We start from the raw sequence: 24,117 nt of genomic DNA, 5'->3' as shown, positions 1-24,117 counted from the left end.
GGACAATCCTAAGAAGGTCGACCAGGGGCAAGCAGTCCTCCTTGGCAGGAAGTGTCCAGACGGGTGACAAATGGAAAGCAGCCGGTGATTAGTGAGCAGCGGAGGAAAATGGACTGGAAGTTGGTGGTTCGGCCAGGGGACAACTTACCTCGTAGTGGTCATAAAATGGAGACAAATGCTAGGGAGTATCTAGAGGCAAAGAAGGCAGCAGATCTACAATGCTCAACATCAGGGTCCACACCCTACATGAGAGATCCTCCATTAAGGCTACCATCCAGAACTGCATAAAGGAGTCAAGGACCATCTGTTCTCCAGCCAAGGAAAGAAAAAACTGTATTGCAATCTATGATGTATAGGCGTCCAGGCCTAGCTAACACCTCTTCTAGTCCTGTGCTAAAGGAATATCGTCGGGAGCACAAAGCCATTGAGGAACCTTCGAGGGCACTCAAGATTAACTAGCTGACTCCATTCTCGGCCAGAATCATGGAGTCTCCTCCGTTCGCAAAGGTTAAGCTACCCACGATAGAACCCTTTGTCGGAACTACCGATCCAGACAATCACCTATCGGCATACAAGCATCAAATGTATGTTCAGGCAGTCGATGATGCTACTTGGTGTAAGAATTTTCCAGCTACTTTGAAAGGTGTAGTGCAAAATTGGTTCAATAATATTTCTCCTAACTCAGTAAATAATTTCACGAAGCTTAGTATTCTGTTCACTAGCCATTTTGTATCAAATCGGCAGGAGCATAAAACTAGCATGCATTTAGGGAAGGTTATCCAAGGACCAAACGAGGCTTTAAGAAGTTTTGTTAAGAGATTTAATCTAGAGGCATTGCAGATTCATAATCTGAATGCAGGAGTGGCCTTCAACGCCATTATCAGGGGTTTGAGGCCAGGAAGTTTCAAGTTTGATCTGGTAAAGAAAAATATCACCACTCTAGCTAAAGCCCTCAGGAAGGCTGAAGCATTCATCAACGCAACAGAGGTATGTGCGAAGGCAAAACATCCAGAAGTAGAAAAGACTGAAGAAGTAGTTCAGCCAAAGAAGAACAATCCCAAAAAAGCTGAAACTTGGGTGTTGACTTCTATGACGACCTCATCCAAAAGAAGTACAGAAGTGAACCAACAACATCGACGGAACCTATAGAATTCAGTGAAGATCAATACTTCATTATTATGGAGATAAAAGATCAATATGAATTAAAGGCGCCAGCTGAAATGAAAACTCCCTAAAGGAATAAGGATAAGAGCAAACATTGCCACTTTTATAAAGATTGTGGCCATGAAACAAATGAATGTAAGCATCTAAAGAGAGCTCTGGAAGATTTTGCCCACAAAGGAAAGATGAATTCATACCTACCCTAATGGGGAAGAAAGTTTCAGAAGCGAGATGACCGTCAAAACAAGATAAAAGAAAGTGAAAGTATTGACGAAGATGTGGTACATGTCATATCTAGAGGTTTTGTATCTGAAGGTCCAACTAACCGAGGACATAAAAATTACCTAAGGAAACTCGGTCAGATCATGCTTACCAATCAAGCAGAGTCTGACCCATTTCGTAAGGTAGTCGTGAGTGAGCTGGATCGAGGGAAATTGAGAACCCCCCATGACGATCCCTTAGTTGTAGAGATGAAGATTGTTGGTTTGAGAGTAAGAAGGATTTTGATTGATACTGGAGTTCAACGGATATCATAAGCGCAGATTATTTGTCTAGGTTGAAGTTCAATGAGAATGATTTTGTCCCAGTTCATCACCCCATAATTGGGTTTGGAGGAGGAGTAATCCACCCTATGGGAACTGGTACCTTGCTTGTCAGGTTAGGGGAAGCATCCAGAACGTTGTTTGTTAAGTTATTGGTGGTACGAGATTTGACAGCCTACAATGTCATTCCTGGACGACCATCTTGAACCACATCAAAGCAGTGATTGTTACTCATATGATGCTAATGAAATTCGAGTGTGATGGGGGGAAAATTGGATCCCTATATGGAGATCAGCAAGCAGCAAGAGAATGTTACCACATTACTTTAAAACCTTCATCAAGGAAGGGAGAAAAATCAAAACAACCAAGGCAATAGATAATGAGGCGGCCGAGATTGTGAAAGGCCGGGTAGATGATTTGAAGACTGTGGTGGATAGATCTCAGACGAAGGTCCCTCAAATGAGTAAATCGTCCATTCTCTTGCCGAGCAAGAAGATGAAGTGTATGGCCATCAAAGAAGAAAAAGCTTCGTCAGAAGAAGTGATGGCCATCATGGGAAGTAGACTAGAGCGGCCAGAGCCAGTAGAAGTGCCAATGGAGATTTGCTTAGATGAAAGACGTCCGGAGAGGACGCTGAAAGTTGGGTTTGTTTTAGATTCAAAGCTAAAGGACGAGTTGGTCAAGCTATTGAAAGAATTTGAAGATGTTTTTGCATATTCCATAGAGAAAATGCTGGGAATTGATCCCAAAGTTGTCGTTCACGAGTTCAACATAGATCCTAATCAAAAGCCAATTCAACAGAAGAAAAGACACTTGGGTCCATCCAAAAATCAAGCCGTCGACCAAGAGGTGCAGAAGTTGTTGAAATCCAAATTCATCCGGGAGACTTATTATTCGGAGTGGATAGCAAATGTGGTTATGGTCCCTAAGTCGAATAGAACTTGGAGGATGTGTGTAGACTATACTGATCTAAATAAGGCTTGTCCCAAGGACACTTTCCCCTTGCCTAAAATAGATCGGTTAGTCGATTCTATGGCCGGACATGCGTTACGAAGCTTTATGGATGCTTACTCTGGTTTTCATTAAATTCCGATGTGGCCGGAAGATCAAGATAAGACCTCATCCATCACCAAAAAGGGGCTTTATGGTTGGTTGAGGATGCCATTCAGCTTCCGCAATGCACCGACTACCTTCCAGCAGCTAATAAACACTATTTTTCAGCCTCAACTAGCGCATAATATGGAGGCCTATATTGATGACATGATCGTCAAGAATCGGGAGGAGCCGAGTTATATTGACGATCTTCGAGAACTTTTGAAACTCTTAGAAAATACAAGCTTATGTTGAATCCTCAAAAGTGTGTGTTCAAAGTTGTTGCAGGAAAGTTCTTGGGATTCCTGGTCGACCAGAGAGGGATTGAAGCGAACCTTGAAAAGATTCAAGCAATTCTAAGTATGACATCATCGTCAAGAGTCAAGGAAGTCCAATGTCTGACAAGGTGTTTGGCAGCCCTAGAGCCCTTTATTTATAAATCTGTAGACAAATGTCATCATTTCTTCTCAACTATACAAAAGAAGGCAAAATTTGAGTGGACGGAAGAGGCGGAGCAAGCTCTCCAACAAGTAAAGGAGCATCTCGGGCAGTTGCCTCGCTTAGTCAGTCCGACTGATGGGGAGAAACTATTTGTATACTTAGCTGTCTCACCTCAAGCAGTAAGCGTATTTCTCCTGGCTGAAAAAGAATCAGTGCAAGTCCCCGTTTACATTATAAGTCACGTGTTAAAAGATGCGGAATGCCAATACTCATTGGTGGAGAAGTTCGGCCTAGCATTCCTCATGGCCAGCCGAAAATTGAGACCATATTTTCTGGCTCATAGCATACTTGTCTACACTGACTAGTCCTTAAAGCAAGTTTCGCAAAAGATGGATGCTTCTGGACGAATGCTCAAATGGCCAGTAGAGCTGCACATGTTTGATTTAGCATTTGAAATTTTGAACCCCGAAAAGCGATCAAAGGGCAAGCCTTGGCTAATTTCATCATAGAACTTACTCGGCCTACGATTGAGCCCATACAAGATCCAGGTGGGGACAGAAGGCATTGGACACTTACGGTAGACAGATTTTCCAGGGTTAATGGTTGTGGGGCTGGGATAATTTTCCAATCGCCAAAAGGGGACAAGTTTGAGTATGCTCTCAGATTCAAATTTCAGGCATCAAATAATGAATCCGAATATGAAGCATTCCTAGCGGGCATTAGAATGTGCAAGGCAGCGGGGGCTTTGGAGAGTGAGGCCAAAACAGATTCCTTGCAGGTCATCAGCGAATTAAATGGAGATTTTGAGTGCAAGGAAGCCTACATGAGTAAATATATGTAGTTAATTCAAGAATAATTCAAAACTTTGAAGCGGTTTGTACTCGACCAGGTTTTAAGATATGAGAACCATCATGTCGATGCTCTTTTCAAAATTGGCCAGCTCGGCCGAGGGAGATGTGCCACGAACTGTGTTTTGGGAAGTAAAACCAACAAAAAGCATTGATCAAGAACAAGGCTTGTTTCTCAGCCGAGGAAATGTCTGGATGGATCCTATAATTGAATTCAAGAAGACAGGACGTCTGCCATCATACCCGCTGGAAGCCAAGTATGTGAAGGCAAGGGACAAGTGGTTTGAGCACAGGGATGAAACCTTGTACAAAAAAGCGTTTAATCATCCACTTCTTATGTGTAACATCCACTTCTTATGTGTATCACAAGGGAGCAGGGGTTGAATGTTTTAAAAGAATTGCACGAAGGAGCCTCTGTCTCTCACATTGGGGGAAGAGCATTAGGAGAGAAGGCACGAAGGAGCCTGAGCTGAACTGCCGTCAGAAGGGCAACGTTCCTCTCATCCGTGAAGGCCAACTTCAAAGCATATTTCTCGTCCAGGAGCTCCATTAGCCGGATGAGATCCTTCTTGTTGGGCGACTCCAATTCGGCTGAACGCTTCTCCCAGGCCTCCCTCGACTGGCGATGCAGAATTTCCTGCTCAGCCATGTCGTCCATGGCCTTGTCCCCAGCCGTTGTTTCTTCCCGAACAAGTTGCTTATTTTCTTTTCTGAGCAATCTTGCCCAGTGTTCTGTTATTACGCTGCGAGCAAAAAGCTGAATAAGAAAAGGAAGATCAAAATGTCAAAGACAATCATAAAAGAGACAAGTTAATTCGCAAGTAAAAAAGAAGAAGGGCAAATGTCATACCTCAGCAGCCAGTTGAGACATGTAGCCTACATGCCCAGGTGAAGCGCCTCTCAAGCCTTTAATATAAGGCTCGTGTTGTATTCACAGTTTTAGTGATTACAAATAATGTTTTGTGTAACTTCCAATTAATTTTTATATTGCCTTGAGTGTAATTTATTTAGTTATAACTAGTAGAGAAATGGTTATGAGTTTAACCTAGTCAAGTTATTTAAATAAATTACTTCCTATGTTATAATTTGCCAACCTAATAACATGGAATATTATTTTGTATCTCCATGATATTTGAGAGAGTATATCCTTATTGCTTGCGTGTAGATTACAAGCTGAAAATTATGGAAATAACAAGGTACAACAAACTGACCTACAAAGAAGGAAGCGCATAACAAACAAGCCGTTGTTCCTAAGTTTTAGGGAGACTAGAAACCAACTAATGAGTCAGCTCCTAGAATCTAGGAAGATCTGACAAACTCCATTAATCCAGCCTCAACAAAATGCGCACAGATAAAAATTGAAAGGTGGATAATTATTCGTGGAGTTGTGCACATATTTAGTTGGAGAAGATTATGGATAATGTGGCTCCAACAGCGGTTAGATCATGGGTCACATTTTACACCCATGTCTGCTTAGTGGAGGAAAAATAGGAGCTGTTGTGGCCTTCTATATATAGCTCCACAATGAACAAGAATAAACTAACACTTTCCATATTTATTATAATATTTATGAGAACGTTTTTTTTTTGTTATTACTCTTCACGTAATTATTATAATACTTTTCGAGCGTGGGTTGATAGAACAAAAATCTTGTATTCCATAGAGAGAAAAGAGAGAGAGAAAGAGAAGAAAGAAAGAGAAGTCTAGTAAATTCAAGTGAGGATAGTCACGTGTTCAGGGAAACAAGGTGACTGGGATCTAGTTACTAGAGGAACAGAGTAAGGATTGATTTATAATAAGTTGTAATAACTGTTATAAATAAAGGAGTAAGGTTTCTTCCTAAAGTATCTTCTTGTGTTCTTCCTTATTATTTATTCTCTTCATTAGCTTTCAAGTTTTATTATCCGCAAAAAGTTCGAAAATCTCCACAACTACAATTCACCCCCCCTCTTATAGTTGATCTAATGTTTATACTAGACTAACAATTGGTATCAGAGCCCGATTCCTCCAAAATCAGTTAACATTGAGGAGCTAGTATCTGGTAATAATGAACACTACGGGAGAAAGATTAGACAAAGGTTACTCAACCTACATCCGCCTATGTTCAATGGCAAGCATTATCCATATTGGAAGAACCGTATGGAAATCTTCGTTAAGGCTGAAAACTATCAAGTATGGAGAGCCATTAAAATCGGTGACTTTGAAGTCACAGAGAAGGATGAAAAAGGCGAGTCAGTTTCTAAACCTCTTTCAAAATATGATAAAGAGGACTTTGAAAAAATGGAGATGAACAATCTAGCCAAGAAGATTTTTAACTGTGGTCTTGGTCCCCATGAACAAAATATAATCATGGGATGCAAATCAGCCAAGCAAATATGGGAACTTCTACATGTGACTCACGAAAGAACAAGCGACGTCAAAAGATCAAAGATAGACATGCTCATGCACATATATGAGTTGTTCCAGATGAAACCTAAAGAGTCAGTTTTAAGATATGCTCACTAGATTCTCCAATATTATCAATGACCTTGACTCTCTAGGAAAGACTATCACTCCAGAGGAAAAGGTTCGAAAAGTCCTAAGGAGTCTCCCACAGGGTGAATAATGGATGGCAAAAGTAACAGCTTTGCAGGAAACGAAGGATTTCACCACATTTAACCTTGAGTAACTTGCAGGTTCCTTGTTGACTCATGAGTTGCACCTAGGAACTCATGAGGCTGATCCTAGTATACCTAAAGCTTTGGCTCTCAAGTCTGAAGAACAAGATGATTCAAAAATGGATGATGAGGAAGCGGCATTGATCGTCAAAAAGTTCAAGAAGTTCTTTAATAGAAACTACAAAGGGAAGAGCGCGAGAAAGCCCTCAAAGCTAAGCTACCATAAATGTGGAAGTCCTGACCACTTTCTTAAGGAGTGTCCACTTTGGGAGAATGACAAGGGAAAAGGAAAATACAAGGAGAAAAGGAAGGAACATCAAAAGCCTTTATCAAAAACTGAAATGAGAAGGGCTATGGTTGCAGCCTGGGGGTAATCCGACTCTGACGAGGAGCAGGAACAACCTGAAAAAGAAACAACTCATCTATGTCTCATGGCAAAGACAAATGATGAAGAGGACTTGCCAAACAACAAGGTATGTATTAATGTTATTGATGAAGAGTTATCATAACTTAAAACGAACCAACTTATAAAATTGCTTTTGAAACTTTGGATGATTATAAGGCAATCTGCATTAGAGAGGAGAATATGGAGAATGCCTTGGAAGTCTCCAAAGAACATTCAATCTGGTTAAAAACTTTAAACTCAAGTATTGAGGAACAGTTCTTTGAAGTGTTTGATGAAAACCGATGTATTCAAGAAGCATATGAAAAGGTTAAAAATGAAAACTACTTCTTGAATATGGAGATGGCAGAATTGAAACTATTTGTTCATGAAGGAACCAGTTCCCCTAGAAATATCAGAACGAATTTCGAGAAATTAAAATCTGAATACGATTATGTTTTAAATGAAAATCTGGTGCTTAAAGGGAAATTGGAATCTTCAAGAACAAAACTTCCTGATCCAGTTAGCTGGATCCAAAAATATAAAAATGAAGGAAGAAATGGACTAAGTTTAAATCATAAGAATAAAAACAAAATGAAGAAATATGTTTATCTGGCAAGCAACTGAATATGTTCTTACTGTGGGAACAGTGGTCACTTAGTTTCTGACTGTTCTACCAGTGAAGAACATATTGAAAACAACACTAGCTTAGTTAAGCAAGTGTGGAAAGTTAAAAGGTATTCAAGCCCGACAGAGGAACCCAAGTTAGGATGGGTTCCTACCACTGACTAATTGTTTTGTGTACAGGCTAAACTGAGGGGAAACAACCTGTGGTACCTCGATAGCGGTTGTTCTAAGCACATGATAGGGGACAAAACTAAATTTCTCTCACTTTCAGTCTATGATGGAGGAACTGTAATATTTGGAGACAATCTTACAGGTAATATAATAGTTGTAGATAAGTGTTAGTCTTGGACGGACACTTAAGCAACTACAAGAGGGGGGGTAAATTGTAGTTGGAGAGATTTTCAGACTTTTTGCGAAAATAAAAGAATGGTTGAATAAGAAAGAAATAATTGCATGAAATAAGAAGAACTAGGAACATGAGATTTTTACAAGGAAAACTTTGTAGGCCCAATAGGAAGAAAAACCTTGACCACGAGGGATTTTGACTCAATTCTCTTTAATAACTTTTAGGCCAAAATACTCTCTTTTGCACAACCTAAACTTGGACCAACTATGTTCCTCTAGGAACTGGTTCCCTGTCAGCCTGTTCACCCTAAACAATTGACTTCTCCCTTGACTTCACTCAAAGTCTTTTCTCTTTCTCTCTTCTCTTTCTCTTTCTCTTTTTCTCTCAAAATGATTACAGACTTAGATTCACTCAACCCAATGTATAATACATCAATCTCTAAGAAGAAGAAAACCGAATGTACTTTCACTAAGAATATTACATGAAATTCTGAAAGTATATTTTATGAGATCATTACAAAACTCTATTTGTAGGGACCTTTCTTCTCGAGTTCTTCTCCACGATCTTCTCCATTATCCCACGTAGCTTCAGCCACTTCTCCACGATGTGTCCGTTGTGATAATTCCGTTGGTAGTTGGGCTTCCTTAAACTTAGCCACTTCTCCACGTTCACACGCCTTATAAATAGATTAGTTGTTGTGGTTCCTAAAATGTAGGAACTACCTCAACGATCTATTTTTAAGCGCATACTTAGGTTAGTGTTTGACGGCTCCTAGATTGTAGGCAAACCAAAGATGTTGCACACACTAACTAAATAAAATATTATGGAAACTTAATATATTAAATTTGTTACCTCTATAATATTAACCGAATATCACAAATAAGGTATAAACAACTTAATCTTGATTAAACTCCTAATCAATTCTTCATAACTTATTTAACATGTTATTCGTGAAATCTAAAGATAAATAAACTAATTAAAACTAAAAGATAAATCTAACAAAATAAAATAAACAAAACAGGAAAAATAAATTAAGACATATGAAATTACTTCTAACATAATAAACTAAAAACCGGACTTAATAAACCAAAATCACGTAAACTTTAATTATATGTCATTATCAAAATAGTGAAATAACAATATTCCCCCTTTTTTATTATGACAAATAATTAAGAAAAAATTTTAAGTTTTTCTGTTTTTGAAAAAAAATCTAAAGAAGCTAAAGACTAAGAATATAAACTACACAAACTATCCACAATCTAACCTAATTAAAACTTTACTGAGACTGGAAATAGGATCAGACTTGACTAGGGACAGGGATGAGAGAAAAATATACATAGGAACTATTAAAATAAAAATTGACACTATATCACTTCCCCCTTTGTCATTATCAAAACCAACGATTGTACCTGTAGCATTAGAGAGTCAACAGTCTAGGCAACAAGCAAGTTGCTCAAACATACATCTCATAATATTAGCCATCCAAACACAGAAACAAAATAGGCATGCAGAAAGCAACATTACAGACAACAATAAGTATGCAATATGCAGAGTAAGGCAAAAGAAAGTGAAGAAAGTAGAGAGAAATTAAAAGTACTTCATGTGTCTCAGAAGGACACAAGAAGAGAAATCCAAAAGATTATTTATTAATTACAGCCAAAAAAAACTTGTTCAATTTGTCCAAGTTAAGATAAGTTAGGGTTTGGTTCTTTTGAAGAGAGATGAGACCACATAATCTATCTTGGAGAGCACACCATCCACCTTGTTCCTGATCCCAGTATGAGCATTCTTGATTGCAAGCATTTGTTGTTGCTGCTGAGAGTCCAGAACATTAACAGTAGCTTCAATGGCATTGATCCTAGTGTGCAGAAGGGTCAAGGAGTCCTGAATTTCCCGGAGTAGCTTGTTAATCCCGGCCAGTTGTAGAAAGTAATGGAAAATCCACAGCAGTAGAAGGGACAGGATCAGAATCTAGGTGAATAAATATTGTGTCACCTGATCCTGCTCTCTGGAACTTGGACCCAGCCAACCTTTGGCTCTTCTGACAGACCCATGGAACCCCTTCTTCATCCAACTTTCTCTTACTACCCACTTCAACCTTACCGGAGTTTCTTCTCTCTCAAAATCTATCTTCCATTACCAACCTCAAGCTCAGCCTAGTCAAAGTTTCTTTTGTAAGATAATTTTCTGGCTCAAGAGAAAAGGAGGGACTAGAGGTAGTTTAACTTTGCATTGTTTGAAAGCAGAGGAAAGAAGATTTCCATAACCCACTTTGGTGTTATGGGTAATGCAGTGAGAGAGATGTGAAATTATCAGGGAGGGAAGGTTGATTTTTATGTTTTCAGCAAGGCAGTACATAATGGAAAGATCCATTAGACTTGCCTGGGTTCTTTTGAGAAACGGGGTAAAATGAAACGCCAAACCAACTGAAATAGCAGCTTATGAAATGGAGACAATTCTTTTTGATCTAAAGATAAAGCATTAGAATTGCCGTTGAAAAAAGCAAGAATTTGAGCATTGGTAACTCCATTTATGTTCAACTTAGCCCTTGTAACCCTCATTTGGAACATCAAACCATTCCCCCAGTTTCTTCTTAGTGATGGTAACTACAGACCCATTGACAATTGACACACACACACCCTCAGTTATGTAAACCCAGAACAAAAAGCTTTCATCTCCTTTTCATAAAGACCCTCATCTATGCTAACAATTTTTAACCACTTCTGAAATTTCAAAATTTTCAATAACTCATTCCACTTAGACTTTTTGCACCATGCAATATCTACACAAAAGCCCACAAGAAATTGTGAAGATTTTGTTTTCTTACCTCGTTTTGTAGGTATAGTAATCTCTTGTTCTTGATCGCTTTCAATCTCGTTTTCACCTTCTTCCTTTTTCGGAGAGAGAGAAACAGGAGCAGAGGATGCCGATTTTGACCCGGTAGAATCTGCGTCTTCTTGGATGATTCTTGAGCACTTAATTCATCATGGGATGGTGTTTTCTCTTTGGAAATTTTCATGATCACCGGAATTTTGAGTTTTGGAAGACATGGTGACAGAGTTTTGGTGTGAGGTTGAAGATGAGAAAGAGGAGAGAGAGAGAGACAATGAGTTGATGTGAGAGGAAATTATGAGGGTCAGTGATTTGATGGTTGGGTTATAAAGTAATCATGATTCGTGTGAAAAGAAATGGAGAGTTAGGTTTAATGAAACGGTTTATGGGTTTTTGGAAGGCAATTAATGAAGTTTCTTCATTTAACTTAGATTAATTGAACGCGTAATTTTGGCATAATTCAGATTAATTTTTAATTTTGGACGGAAAGGTGTGAAAAGAAAAGAAACAAGGAAATTTGGAGGTAAATTAGAAAATGAAAAAAAAATTTACTCTTGCATATGATAAAATGTGTCCATAATATCAAACTACATACGTACCAAATATGTGCAAGGACACTAAGGGTAATATTCAGAGACATATGTGAGTCCTTATACTTGACCCTAGGTGTATGAAATTTAATTCATGAAGTTGCAGGACATACTTAGTAAGAAACAATTTGGGGGAATCAACATCATGTGTACATTTAAACAATTTTTATCATTCCTAGTTCCAAGCGTATCTTTTCAAACCTGTCCCTAGATAGAGGTTTAGTCAATATGTCAGCTATTTGATTTTCAGTAGGACAAAAATCAACTTTGACTAATCCCTTCTCTACATTGTCTTTTAGGAAATGATGTCTAATGTGAATATGCTTGACTGTAGAATGATGAACTGGATCCTTGGAAATGCAAATAGCACTAGTTTTATCACAGAATATAGGAACACACTTAAATTTTATGCCAAAGTCACGTACCTGTTGCTTGATCCATAATACCTGAGACAGCATGCAGCAGCTGCCACGTATTCAGCTTCTGCTGTGGAAAGAGCAACGTGTTTTGTTTCTTTGAGCTCCAAGAAACCAAGCTTGATCCTAGGAACTGGATAATACCGATAGTACTTTTCGATTCACCAAGTCTCCAGCATAGTCAGCATCGGAATAGCTTACTAGATCAAAGATGTCACTTCGAGGATAGAACAAACAAAGATCATCACTTCCTTTCAAATATCTAAGAATCCTTTTGACAGCTGTCAAATGGGATTCCTTAGGATTTGATTGGAATCTTGCACATAAACCAACACTAAAGGATATATCAGGCCTACTAGCAGTTAGATAAAGTAAGGAACCAATCATACCTCTATAGAGTTTCTGATCTACGGACTTACCACTTTGATCCTCATCTAACCTTGTACCTGTTCCTATAGGAGTATGGTTTGTTTTTGCTTGATCCAGTCCATATTTTTTCAATAACTCTTTACGTATTTTTGTTGATGGATCATTGTTCCTTTTCAGTTTGCTTGATTTGCAAACCGAGAAAGAAGTTTAATCTCCCATCATACTCATTTCAAATTCACTACGCATTAACTCAGCAAATTCTTTACAAAGAGATTCGTTAGTTGCACCAAAAATTATATCATCCACATAAATCTGAACCACTAGGATGTCTGTTCCTTTGGATCGAAGGAACAGGGTCCTATCAACTTTGCCTCGTATAAAATCATTAGAAAGTAAGAATTTTGAAAGTCTTTCATACCATGATCTAGGAGCTTGCTTAAGCCCATAAAGAGCTTTATCTAGCTTATAGACATGATTGGAAGATCCGGGTTTTCAAAACCAGGAGGTTGTTCCACATAGACGTCTTCAATCAAATATCCATTTAAAAAGGCACATTTGACGTCCATTTGGTACAACCTAAAACCCATGAATGATGCAAAGGCAATCAAAATTCTTATTGCTTCTATTCTAGCTACAGGAGCAAAGGTTTCATCAAAGTCAATACCTTCTTGTTGATTGTTCCCTTTGGCTACGAGTCTGGCTTTGTTTCTTATGACTGTTCCATGTCGTCTAGCTTGTTCCTGAAGACCCATTTTAGTCCAATCACCTTTTGGTTTTTAGGCTTGGTCTCAAGATGCCAGACCTTGTTCCTCTGGAACTCATTCAGTTCCTCTTGCATGGCGTTTATCCAGTCAGACTCCAGTAGGGCATCATTGTGATCTCGTGGTTCTGTCATAGACAAAAAGGCATGGAAAGCACAGAAAATTTTTCAGTTGGGATCTCGTTTGAGTTCCCTTTTCAATATCACTTACTATTAAATCCAATGGATGGGATTTAAGTGTTTCCAGGTCTTGGTTCAAATCTTCTTGTCTCTGCTCCTCCAGTTGAGGAGCTTCATTCGTCTCGTCTACTGGATGAATTTCTGGTGCCTGTTCCTCCTGTATAACAGGATCAGGAACAACTACTCTTCTTCAGAAATATGCTTTTTGTCGGTTCCTGCAGGTGTTAGTTCCTCATCAATGTTTACTGACTCCTCAATACGAGTCAGTCCTATTTCAAAGTCATTTTCATGACTTGGTTCCTGCAGAGAGTTAGTTTCATCAAAATAACATGGACACTTTCCTCAACACACATTGTTCGTTTGTTGTAAACTCTATATGCCTTACTACTTAAAGCATATCCAATAAAAACAGCCTCATCGCTTCTAGCATCAAACTTTCCTAAATTGTCTTTACCATTGTTATGTACAAAGCATTTACAACCAAAGATTCTAAAGTATGAGATATTGGGTTTTCTTCCTTTGAGATAGCTCATAAGGGTCTTCAAGACAATAGGTCTTAGCATGACTCTATTGATATATGTAGCATGCCGTATTCACTGCTTCACCCAGAAATTCTTCGGAAGATTGCTTGCTATGATCATTGTTCTTGCCATGTCCTCCAAAGTGCGATTCTTCCTTCTACCACGCCATTTTGTTGTGGAGTTCTAGGAGCTGAGAAGTTGTGATCAAGACCTTCATTTCTGCAAAACTCATCAAATTTGGAGTTTTCAAACTCCTTACCATGATCAGAACGCAAGTGCTTAATTTTAAAACCACTTATTCTTTGATTTCTTTTGCAAAGTTAACAAATTCATCAAATGTCTCATCTTTGCTATGAGAAAAATAACCCAAGTGTATCTTAAAAATCATCAACTATTACAAGCACATATCTCTTACCAGATCGACTTTGGATTCGAACAGGGCCACACAAGTCCATATGAATCAATTCAAGGGACTTTGTGTGCTTACCATTTTCTTTGATTTGAACGAGGATCTAACTTGTTTACCTTTTGCACAGGTCCACAAACTTCATGGTTTGAGACTTTGATAGTTGGTAATCCAACCACAAGTCCTTACCACTTAGCTTCTGGAGTAATGCATACTTGCGTGACCACATCTTTTATGCCAAAGAAGTGGTTCATTTCGACGACACTTAAACATGTTAGATTGTTCCTAGGAACAAGGTTGAGATCAACAACGTAGGTGTTCCCTTTCCTTGTTCCTTCTAGAATTTTGGTACCTGTTCCTGCATTACTTACTACACAACATGTCATCAGTAAAATTTACACTGTTCCCTTTGTCGCAAAATTGAGAAATGCTAAGCAGATTATGTTTTAAACCCTCGACCAAAAATACTATCTATGGAATGTGACTTAGACTTTCCTACCTTCCCTATTGCAACTATGTTACCGGTAAGATTGTCTCCGAAGGTCACAGTTCCTCCATCATAGGCTGAAAGCGAGAGAAATTTCTCTTTATCTCCTGTCATGTGTTTAGAACAACCGCTATCGAGGTACCACAGGTTGTTCCCCCTCACTTTAGCCTGTATCAAAGCAATCAGTCAGTGGTAGGAACCCAGTTTGACTTGGGTTCCTCTGTCGGGCTTGTATTTCTCTTAACTTTCCAAACTTGTTTAATTAAGTGGGTGTTCATTTCAATATGTTCTTCTCTGGAGGAACAGTCAGACACTAAGTGTCCACTGTTCCCACAGTAAGAGCATATTCGGCTGCTTGGAAGATCAACATATTTTTTCATTTTGTTTTTCTTCTTGTGATTGAAACCTAACCACTTCTTCCTTCATTTTTATTTTTTGTATCCACTTACTGGATCAGGAAGAGTCGTTCTTGAAGATTCTATTTTCTCTTTTAGTACCAGATATTTACTCAAAACCTTTTTATGTTCGAATTTTAACTTTTCGAACTCGGATCTGGTATTTATAGAGGAACTGGTTCCTTCAGGAACGAATAGTTTCAATTCAGCCATTTCCATATTCAAGAATAATTTTCATTTTTAGCATTTTCAAAAGCTTCTCGAATACGTCGGTTTTCATCAAAGACTTCAAAGAATCTTTCCTCAATGTTTGCATTCACTGTTTTAAACCAATTTGAATGTCCTTTGGTGACTTCTAAGGCTTTTTCTAAATTTTCTTCTCTAACACAAATGGCCTTGTAGTCATCAAGTTTCCAAAAGTAGTTTTATTAATTGATTCTTTGAAAGTTCTTTTAACTCTTCTTCAATAACATTTATGCGTACCTTGTTGTTTGGCAAGTCTTCTTCTTCGTCTTTTTTGCCATGAGACATAAATAAGCTGTCTCCTCTTCTGGTTGTTCCTGCTCCTCGTCTGAATCGGATTCTCCCCAGGCAGCTACCATGGCCCTTCTCATATCAACTTTTGAGAAAGGTTTTTGTTGTTCCTTTCCCTTCTCCTTGTACTTTCCTTTGCTCTTTTCATTTTCCCAGAGAGGGCATTCCTTTATGAAGTGATCCGGACTTCCACACTTGTGACAGCTTACTTTCCTGGCTTTTTCAAGTTCTTCCCATTGTAGTTCTTGTTGAAGAACTTTTTGAATCTTTTCACGATCAGTGCTGCCTCTTCATCATCAGTTTCTGAATCCTCAGTCATCGGACTTGAGAGCCAAGCCTTAGGCCTATTAGAGTCAACTTCATGAGTTCCTAGATGGATTTCATGAGTCAACAAGGAACCGGAAAGTTGCTCGATATTGAATGTGGTGAAATCTTTTGTTTCAGAGCAGGCAGTACCTTTGCCATCCATTTTTCATCCTGAGGAAGACTTCTTAGAACTTTTCGTACTTGTTCCTCGGAGTGATGATCTTTCCTAGAGATTCAAGTTCATTTATGATGTTGGAGAATCTTGTGAGCATCTCTTGAACAGACTCCTTAGGCTTCATTTGAAATAGCTCATATTTGTGCATGAGCATGTCAATCTTTGATCTTTGACTTCGTTTGTTCCTTCGTGAGTAACTTGAAGAAGTTCCCACATTTGCTTGGCTGATTTGCATCCCATGATTCGATTGTGTTCATGGGGACCAAGACCACAGTGGAGAATCTTTTTGGCCAAGTTATTCATCTCCATCTTGTCGAAGTCATCTTTATCATATTGGAGAGAGGCTTGGGGATTCTTCACCTTTTTCATTTTTCTCTGTGACTTCAAGTCACCAATCTCTATTACTCTCCAAACTTGATAATTTTCGGCCTTGATAATATTTCCATACGATTCTTCCAGTATGGATAATACTTGCCATTAAACATGGTGGACGCTGAGTTGAGTAACCTTCTTCCAATCTTTCTCCTGAAGTGTTCATCGTTTCCAGGAACTAGCTCCTCAGTGTTAACTGATTTTGGAGGAACTAGGCTCTGATACCAATTGTTAGTCTTGGACGTAGAGATGGCAGCGGATCCTAGACCCGGCCCGAATCCGTGGACCCGGATCCGTTTTTCCGGGTCTGGATCCTAAAATTATGGACTCGTTGGATCCGGGTCGGATTCGGGTCCACTGGTCAGATCACGGATCCGGGTCCGGATCTGTGCCATAGACCCGGACCCGGATCCGCAGATCCATTTTTTTAAAAAAAAAATCCACATTGGGCATTTGGGCTGGCTGGTCCATTTGACCATTTTAATCTCCTAAAGTTCTCCTAAATTCTATTTCGGCGCCTAAGTCCTAACTCACTGCTACACACGTAAAACCCTAACTCCCTGCAACATGGCAACTTCCGGCGCCTTTCTCCATCAATTCCGGCGCTTTCTTCTGCACCAGTTCCGGCGACTGTTCTCGACCTGTTTCGGCGACTGTTCTCGACCTGTTCCGGCGACCTTTTGTCGCGCGTTCTCCACCGCTTCTAACGCTTCACAGGTATTTCTCTTTCTCGAAAGCTTCGTATTTTTTTTTTGTTTTTTTCCGGCGACCTTTGTATACTTTTATTGTTTGTTGTGGACTTGTGGTTATGGTTGTTGGCTTGTTGCGTTTCTTCACTGCATATTTCTCTATCTTGCGTTTCTCCACTGTTTTTTATTGTTCGTTTCATTGTTTGTATTGTTCGTTTCTCACTGTTCGTTTGTATTGGTTCTTTGTAATGTTTGTTTGTGTTTGTGTTGTTTATGGTAAAATAGTTATTGTTTGTTGTTATTGTTATTGTATAATTTATGGTATAATTGTATAATTGTGGTTATTGTTATTGTTTTGTGTTGGTTATGTTTGTAGTGACAAACTAGTTTGTTTGTATGATAGCACTATTGTGGTTATTGTTATTGTTTTGTTATTGTTATTGTTAATGTTTAGTTAGTATGTTAGTATTTAGTATAGTTAGTATGTTAATATAGTTAGTATGTTAGTGTAGTTACTAGTTAGTATTGTTTAAATTGATTTGAAAATTGATTTGAATTTATTGTCAAATAAAATATTCAGACTTTAGAATATGGATGGAGTTACTCCTAAAGATAGTGATGCTAGTTCTACTCATCCTAATGAACAACCATTTGAGGTGCTTGATTTGGATGTGGGAAGAAAGGGGATTCCGAAGGCTTTGTTGAGGGTGACAAAGAAAAAGAGGCAAGTTGTGATCTTAAGTCAAAGAAACTAACTTATGGGGCATGGAATTATTTTGAGTTGGCAATGGTTAATGGTGTGAAAAAGGCAAAGTGTAAGAATTGTAAAAAACACTCTCTTATAGTGGAAGTAGTGGGACTTCACACCTCCTCAAACATGCCCAGAAGACATGTTCTGCGAGACATTTAAACCTTGCAGCGGGTCAAACACAATTGAAGATCAAAGAGGAATCAGATGGATCTACTTCTTTGGCGATTAAGGAAAAGCAAAAGAAAGTGATATTTGATCAAGAAGTTTCGAGGAGGAAGTTGGTTAGAATGGTGGTAATCCATGAATACCCGTTGTCCATTGTTGATCACATGGGTTTTAGGAGCTTTGTGAAGAGTTTGAATGATAATTTCAAGATGATTTCAAGAAACACATTGAAGAGTGATGTGTTGAAAATGTACAACAATCAGAGGAGTTCGCTTAAAGCTTTGTTGGAGAATAGTGAGGGTAGAGTGGCTATTACAACTGACATGTGTACTGCTTCCAACCAAAAGAAATGATATATGGCCGTGACATCACATTTCATTGATCAAAATTGGGTCTTGCATAATCGAACATTGAGGTAATGATTCAATTAGTTTGTTTATTTTATGGTTATATGATAATAATTTCGTTTTGTTTAAAATAAATAGATTTATGTTACGTCATTTTATTTATTTGTTATGTATGGTTTTGTATAGGTTTTGTTTTGTTCCATGCCCACACACCAAGGGGGTTATTGCTAAGATTCTTATGGATTGTTTTTCTCATTATTGTTTGGAGAACAAGATTTCTTCTATTGTTGTTGATAATTGTACAACAAATGATGCCATGATTAATGTGTTAATGGAGAAATTGGAAAGTAGTTGTTTAGTGTTGGGTGGAGACTTTTTACATATGAGGTGTAGTGCTCATATTTTAAATTTGATTGTTAAAGATGGTTAAATATGATTGATTCTGCAATTGTAAAAGTTCGGGAGTGTATTGCTTTTGGATGTCTACCCCTAAAGGATTGAAAAGTTTGAAGAGGTTTGTCGTGTTTTGAATATGACTAAGGTTTAAAAGGGTTGGTCTTGATTGCAAGACTAGATGGAATTCTACCTTTTTGATGCTTGATCTAGTTTGCCTTTCAAAGAAGTTTTTAATAAGTTGAAACGTTTAAATAAAAGGTTGAAATTTGTTGTTCCTAGTGAACATGATTGGAATATGGCTACTATTGTTTGTCAAAAGTTGGAAATTTTCTATAAGGCGACTAAGGTTTTCTCTATTAGGAATCGTCCTACTTCGAATTTGTTTTTTAGGACGGTTTGTGAGATTAGACTTGCTTTGAATCGTTGGTTGGAAGATGGAGATAATGAGGTTGTTAGGACTATGGCTAAGAGTATGGTTGAAAAGTTTGACAAATATTGGTCACACATTAATGGGATTTTGGCCATTGCCGCTATTTTAGATCCAAGAAACAAAATGGATTGTGTGACTCATTATTTTGGGAGGTTATATGGAGATGGTGCGAATGTTGAATTGATAAGAGTAAGAAAGACTCTTGATAGTCTTGTCCTTGAGTATCAAAATAAAAGTCATGTAGTGAATGAACAATCATCATTAACAAAAGGGTTTCATGAGGATGAGTTTGCTAGAGCAAAAAGACTAAAAATAGGAGTGATGCCGGTGAAGGGTGAAGTTGAACAATACTTGGAGAGTGCTACCGAACCCGAGGATAATGCATTTGATGTTCTTGATTGGTGGAAAAGAGACAAACATTACCCTACTTTGAAAAAAATTGCAAAGGATATTCTTGCAATTCCGGTCTCATCGGTTACTTCGGAAAGTGCATTTAGCATGGGTGGAAGAGTGGTTAGTGCTCACCGTTCTAGGCTTCACTCACAAACCGTGGAGGCTTTGATGTGTTTGAAAAATTGGATGATTGATGATGTCAAAGGTAGTTTTAACTTCGTAAGTTGTATATACTTATGGTTCTCCCTCTTATTTTATAATTGATATTATTATCTAATTTTTTTTGTTTTTTTTTTCTTTATGATAAAGACACCCTTGAAGGAACTCATGCTTGGTCCACTATCAATGAAGATTGTGAGGATGATGCGGAAATGATAGATATTATTGACATGGTAATGCTAAGAAATTTATTATTTACATATTATATTTACAAATATGATATCATAGATTTTTTTAATAAATTTTTGTTGGTTGATTTTATGTTGTAGGATGTTGATGATATTAGTAGCGATGAAGATTAGAGCTCTTGGGAGATGGAAGTGTGGGAGATGAACGTTTCAACATGAGATGTTGTTGTTACTTTGTTTCTTTTTTATTGTATTATTCGGATGGTTATTGGGAAGACATTTGTGTACAATTTATTGTAGTTTTATTGGTTTTTCTATTTCTTAGTTGTAATGAAATTGATCTTCCATCCGTTGGATTCTTGGAGATGTGAACAATTAGCGTTTCAACGCTTCGGAAATCATTTTAATCACTTTGGAAATCATTTTAATATCACAAAGCAGGTGAAATTGCATGAAATGAGGCGGACCCATTTTGGACCCGGATCCGCAGGATCCGTCGGATCTGGATCTAGGTCCAACTTTTTTAGACCCGGCGGATCCGAGTCGGATCTGGATCCAGGGTCTGAAACCGGATCTGGATCCGGGTCCACCTAGACCCGGTCCAGATCCGACCCGTTGCCATCCCTACTTGGACGAACACTTAAGCAACTACAAGAGGAGGGGTGAATTGTAGTTGGAGAGATTTTCAGACTTTTTGCGGAAATAAAAGAATGATTGAATAAGAAAGAAATAATTGCATGAAATAAGAAAGAACTAGGAACACGAGATTTTTACAAGGAAAACTTCCTAGGCCAAATAGGAAGAAAAACCTTGACCATGAGGGATTTTGACTCAATTCTCTTTAATAACTTTTAGGCCAAAAGACTCTCTTTTGTACAACCTAAACTTGGACCAACTCTGTTCCTCTAGGAACTGGTTCCCGGCCCTATCAGCCTGTTCCCCCTGAACAGTTGACTTCTCCCTTGACTTCACTCAAAGTCTTTTCTCTTTCTCTCTTCTCTTTCTCTTTCTCTTTTTCTCTCAAAATGATTACAGACTTAGATTCACTCAACCTAATCTATAATACATCAATCTCTAAGAAGAAGAAAACTGAATGTACTTTCACTAAGAATATTACATAAAATTCTGAAAGTATATTTTATGAGATCATTACAAAACTCTATTTGTAGGGACCTTTCTTCTCGAGTTCTTCTCCACAATCTTCTCCATTATCCCACGTAGCTTCAGCCACTTCTCCACGATGTGTCCGTTGTGATAATTCTGTTGGCAGTTGGGCGTCCTTAAACTTAGCCACTTCTCCACGTTCACACGCCTTATAAATAGATTAGTTGTTGTGGTTCCTAAAATGTAGGAACTACCTCAACGATCTATTTTTAAGCGCATACTTAGGTTAGTGTTTGACGGCTCCTAGATTGTAGGCAAACCAAAGATGCTGCACACACTAACTAAACAAAATATTATGGAAACTTAATATATTAAATTTGTTACCTCCATAATATTAACCGAATATCACAAATAAGGTATAAACAACTTAATCTTGATTAAACTCCTAATCAATTCTTCATAAGTTATTTAACATGTTATTCGTGAAAACTAAAGATAAATAAACTAATTAAAACTAAAAGAATAAATCTAACAAAATAAAATAAACAAAAACGGGAAAAATAAATCTAAGACATATGAAATTACTTCTAACATAATAAACTAAAAACCGGACTTCATAAACCAAAATCACGTAAACTTTAATTATATGTCATTATCAAAATAGTGAAATAACAGTAAGGTTCAAAAATCTCAGTCACATTCCATAGATAATGTATTTTTGGTCGAGGGTTTGAAACATAATATACTTAGCATTTCCCAATTCTGTGACAAAGGTAACAATGTGAAGTTTACTAATGAATGTTGTGTAGTAAGTGATGTAGGTCCATCTACCATGATTCTAGAAGGAACTAGGAAGGGAAACACTTATGTTGTTGACTTGAACCTAGTTCCTAGGAAAATTCTGACCTGTCTAAGTGCGATAGATGATGAACCTCTCCTTTGGCAAAAAAGGTGTGGTCATACAAGCATATCCGTGCTTCATAAGCTAAGTGGTAAGGACTTAGTTATTGGTCTTCCAACAATCAAGGTCTCAAATCATGAAGTTTGTGGCGCATGTGCGAAAGGAAAACAAGTTAGATCCTCGTTCAAACCAAAGAAGATGGTAAGTAGACAAATTCCACTTGAATTGATTCACATGGACTTATGTGGCCATGTACGAGTCCAAAGCAGATCAGGTTAGAGATATGTACTATTCATAGTTGATGATTTTTCAAGATACCGGTTGGATTATTTTTCTTCATAGTAAAGATGAAACTTTTGATGAATTTGTGACCTTTGCTAAAAGAATTCAAAGGGTAAGTGGTTTTAAATTGAAACATTTACGATATGACCACGGTAAGGAGTTTGAAAACTCCAAGTTTGATGATTTTTGCAGCAATGGAGGACTAGATCACAACTTCTCTGCTCCTAGGGCCCCACAGCAAAATGGCGTGGTAGAAAGGAAAAATCGTACTATGGAAGATATGGCTAGAACAATGCTCATAGCTAGCAATCTTCTAAAGAACTTTTGGGCAGAGGCAGTCAACACAACTTGCTATATCATCAATAGGGTCATGCTGAGACCAATTACCTTGAAAACACCCTATGAGATTCTCAAAGGAACAAAACCCAATATCTCTTATTTTCGAGTCTTTGGATGTAGATGTTTTGTGCATAAGAATGGTAAAGATAACTTAGGGAAATTTGGTGCTAGAAATGATGAGGCAGTTTTTATTGGATATGGTATTAACTCTAAAGCCTATAGAGTGTATAATAAAAGAACAATGTGTGTCGAGGAGAGTGTCCACGTTATCTTTAATGAAACTAACTCTCTACAGGAACCATGTTATGATAATGACTTTGAGATTGGACTTACTCGATCTGAAGAGTCAATCAACTTTGATGAGGAACTAATTCCTGTAGGTACCAACATAAAGCATATTCTTGAAGAAGAGATGAATGTTCCTGATCCTAATCATCAAGGGGAACAGGCAGATGAAGGAACTCCTTATGGAGAAGCACAGGAAGAAGAATTGCATCCAAAGAATGAATCAACAGAAGAACCTCAAGAAGAAGGAACATGAACAAGAAGGTTTGATCCAAAACCTTGGAAGCACCGAGACTCCCATCCACTGGAGTTGATCATAAGTGATATTCAGAAGGGAACTCAGACAAGATCCCAGCTTAAAAACTTTTTTACAAGCCTTTTTATCCATGACAGAACCTCCACATCATAATGAAGCCCTACTAACTAGATAAATGGCATGCAAGAGGAACTGAATGAGTTTCAGAGGAACAAGGTCTGGCATCTTGATACCAAGCCTAAGAACCAAAAGGTCATTGGGCTGAAATGGGTCTTCAGGAACAAGCTGGATGAGCATGAAACAGTCATAAGGAACAAAACCAGACTTGTAGCTAAAGGGTACAATCAACAAGAAGGTATTGATTTCGATGAAACCTTTGCTCCTGTGGCTAGAATAGAAGCTATTAGAATTTTGATTGCATTTATGTGGTTTAGGTTGTACCAAATGGATGTTAAATGTGCTTTCTTAAATGGATATTTAATGGAAGACGTCTATGTGGAACAACCTCCCGGATTTGAAAACCCTGATCTTCCAAACCAATTCTATAAGCTAGAGAAAGCTCTTTATGGGCTGAAACATGCTCCTAGATCATGGTATGAAAGACTCTCAAAATTCTTACTTGTTCATGAGTTTATAAGAGGTAAAGTTGATAGGACTCTGTTCCTTCGATCTAATCTAGTAGTACAAATTTATGTAGATGACATAATCTTTGGTGCTACTAATGAATCTCTTTGCAAGGAATTTGCTGATCTAATGAGTAGTAAATTTGAGATGAGCATGATGGGAGAATTAAACTTGGTTCTTGGTTTGCAAATCAAGCAAACTGAAAGATGAACAATGATCCATCAGCAAAAATATGTGAAGGAACTATTGAAGAAGTATGGACTTGAACAAGGAAAGACCAACCATACTCCTATAGAAATGGGAACAAGGTTGGATGAGGATCAAAGTGGTAAAGTTATAGATCATATAAATACAGAGGTATGATTGGAT

General features: G+C 38.0%; 2 protein-coding genes across 2 annotated transcripts; both read left to right on the top strand.

The window, feature by feature from the left end:
* The first annotated feature begins 483 nt into the window (after positions 1–483).
* Positions 484–1,149, top strand: LOC104882911 (uncharacterized). The gene has a single exon (XM_010667329.1). The coding sequence runs from the start codon at positions 484–486 to the stop codon at positions 1,147–1,149; it is 666 nt and encodes a 221-aa protein (XP_010665631.1).
* Positions 1,150–17,718: 16,569 nt separating this feature from the next.
* LOC130589871 (zinc finger BED domain-containing protein RICESLEEPER 4-like) lies at positions 17,719–18,397 on the top strand. The gene is made up of 2 exons (XM_057391494.1): positions 17,719–17,852; positions 17,974–18,397. Exons 1-2 carry the CDS (start codon positions 17,719–17,721, stop codon positions 18,395–18,397), a joined length of 558 nt encoding a protein of 185 aa, XP_057247477.1.
* Positions 18,398–24,117: the final 5,720 nt, after the last annotated feature.

This window comes from Beta vulgaris, chromosome 8, assembly GCF_026745355.1.
Source record: "Beta vulgaris subsp. vulgaris cultivar EL10 chromosome 8, EL10.2, whole genome shotgun sequence".
NCBI lineage: Eukaryota > Viridiplantae > Streptophyta > Magnoliopsida > Caryophyllales > Amaranthaceae > Beta > Beta vulgaris.
Note: the sequence above shows the minus strand (reverse complement) of the source record. Positions and strands in the feature narration are given on the sequence as shown.

Coding starts and splice junctions, on each gene's coding strand:
- LOC104882911 (XM_010667329.1), top strand. CDS start 484: ATGGAGTCTCCTCCGTTCGCAAAGGTTAAGCTACCCACGATAGAACCC.
- LOC130589871 (XM_057391494.1), top strand. CDS start 17,719: ATGGATGGAGTTACTCCTAAAGATAGTGATGCTAGTTCTACTCATCCT. Junction 17,853..17,973: donor AGGGTGACAAAGAAAAAGAG/GCAAGTTGTGAT, acceptor ACTCTCTTATAG/TGGAAGTAGTGGGACTTCAC.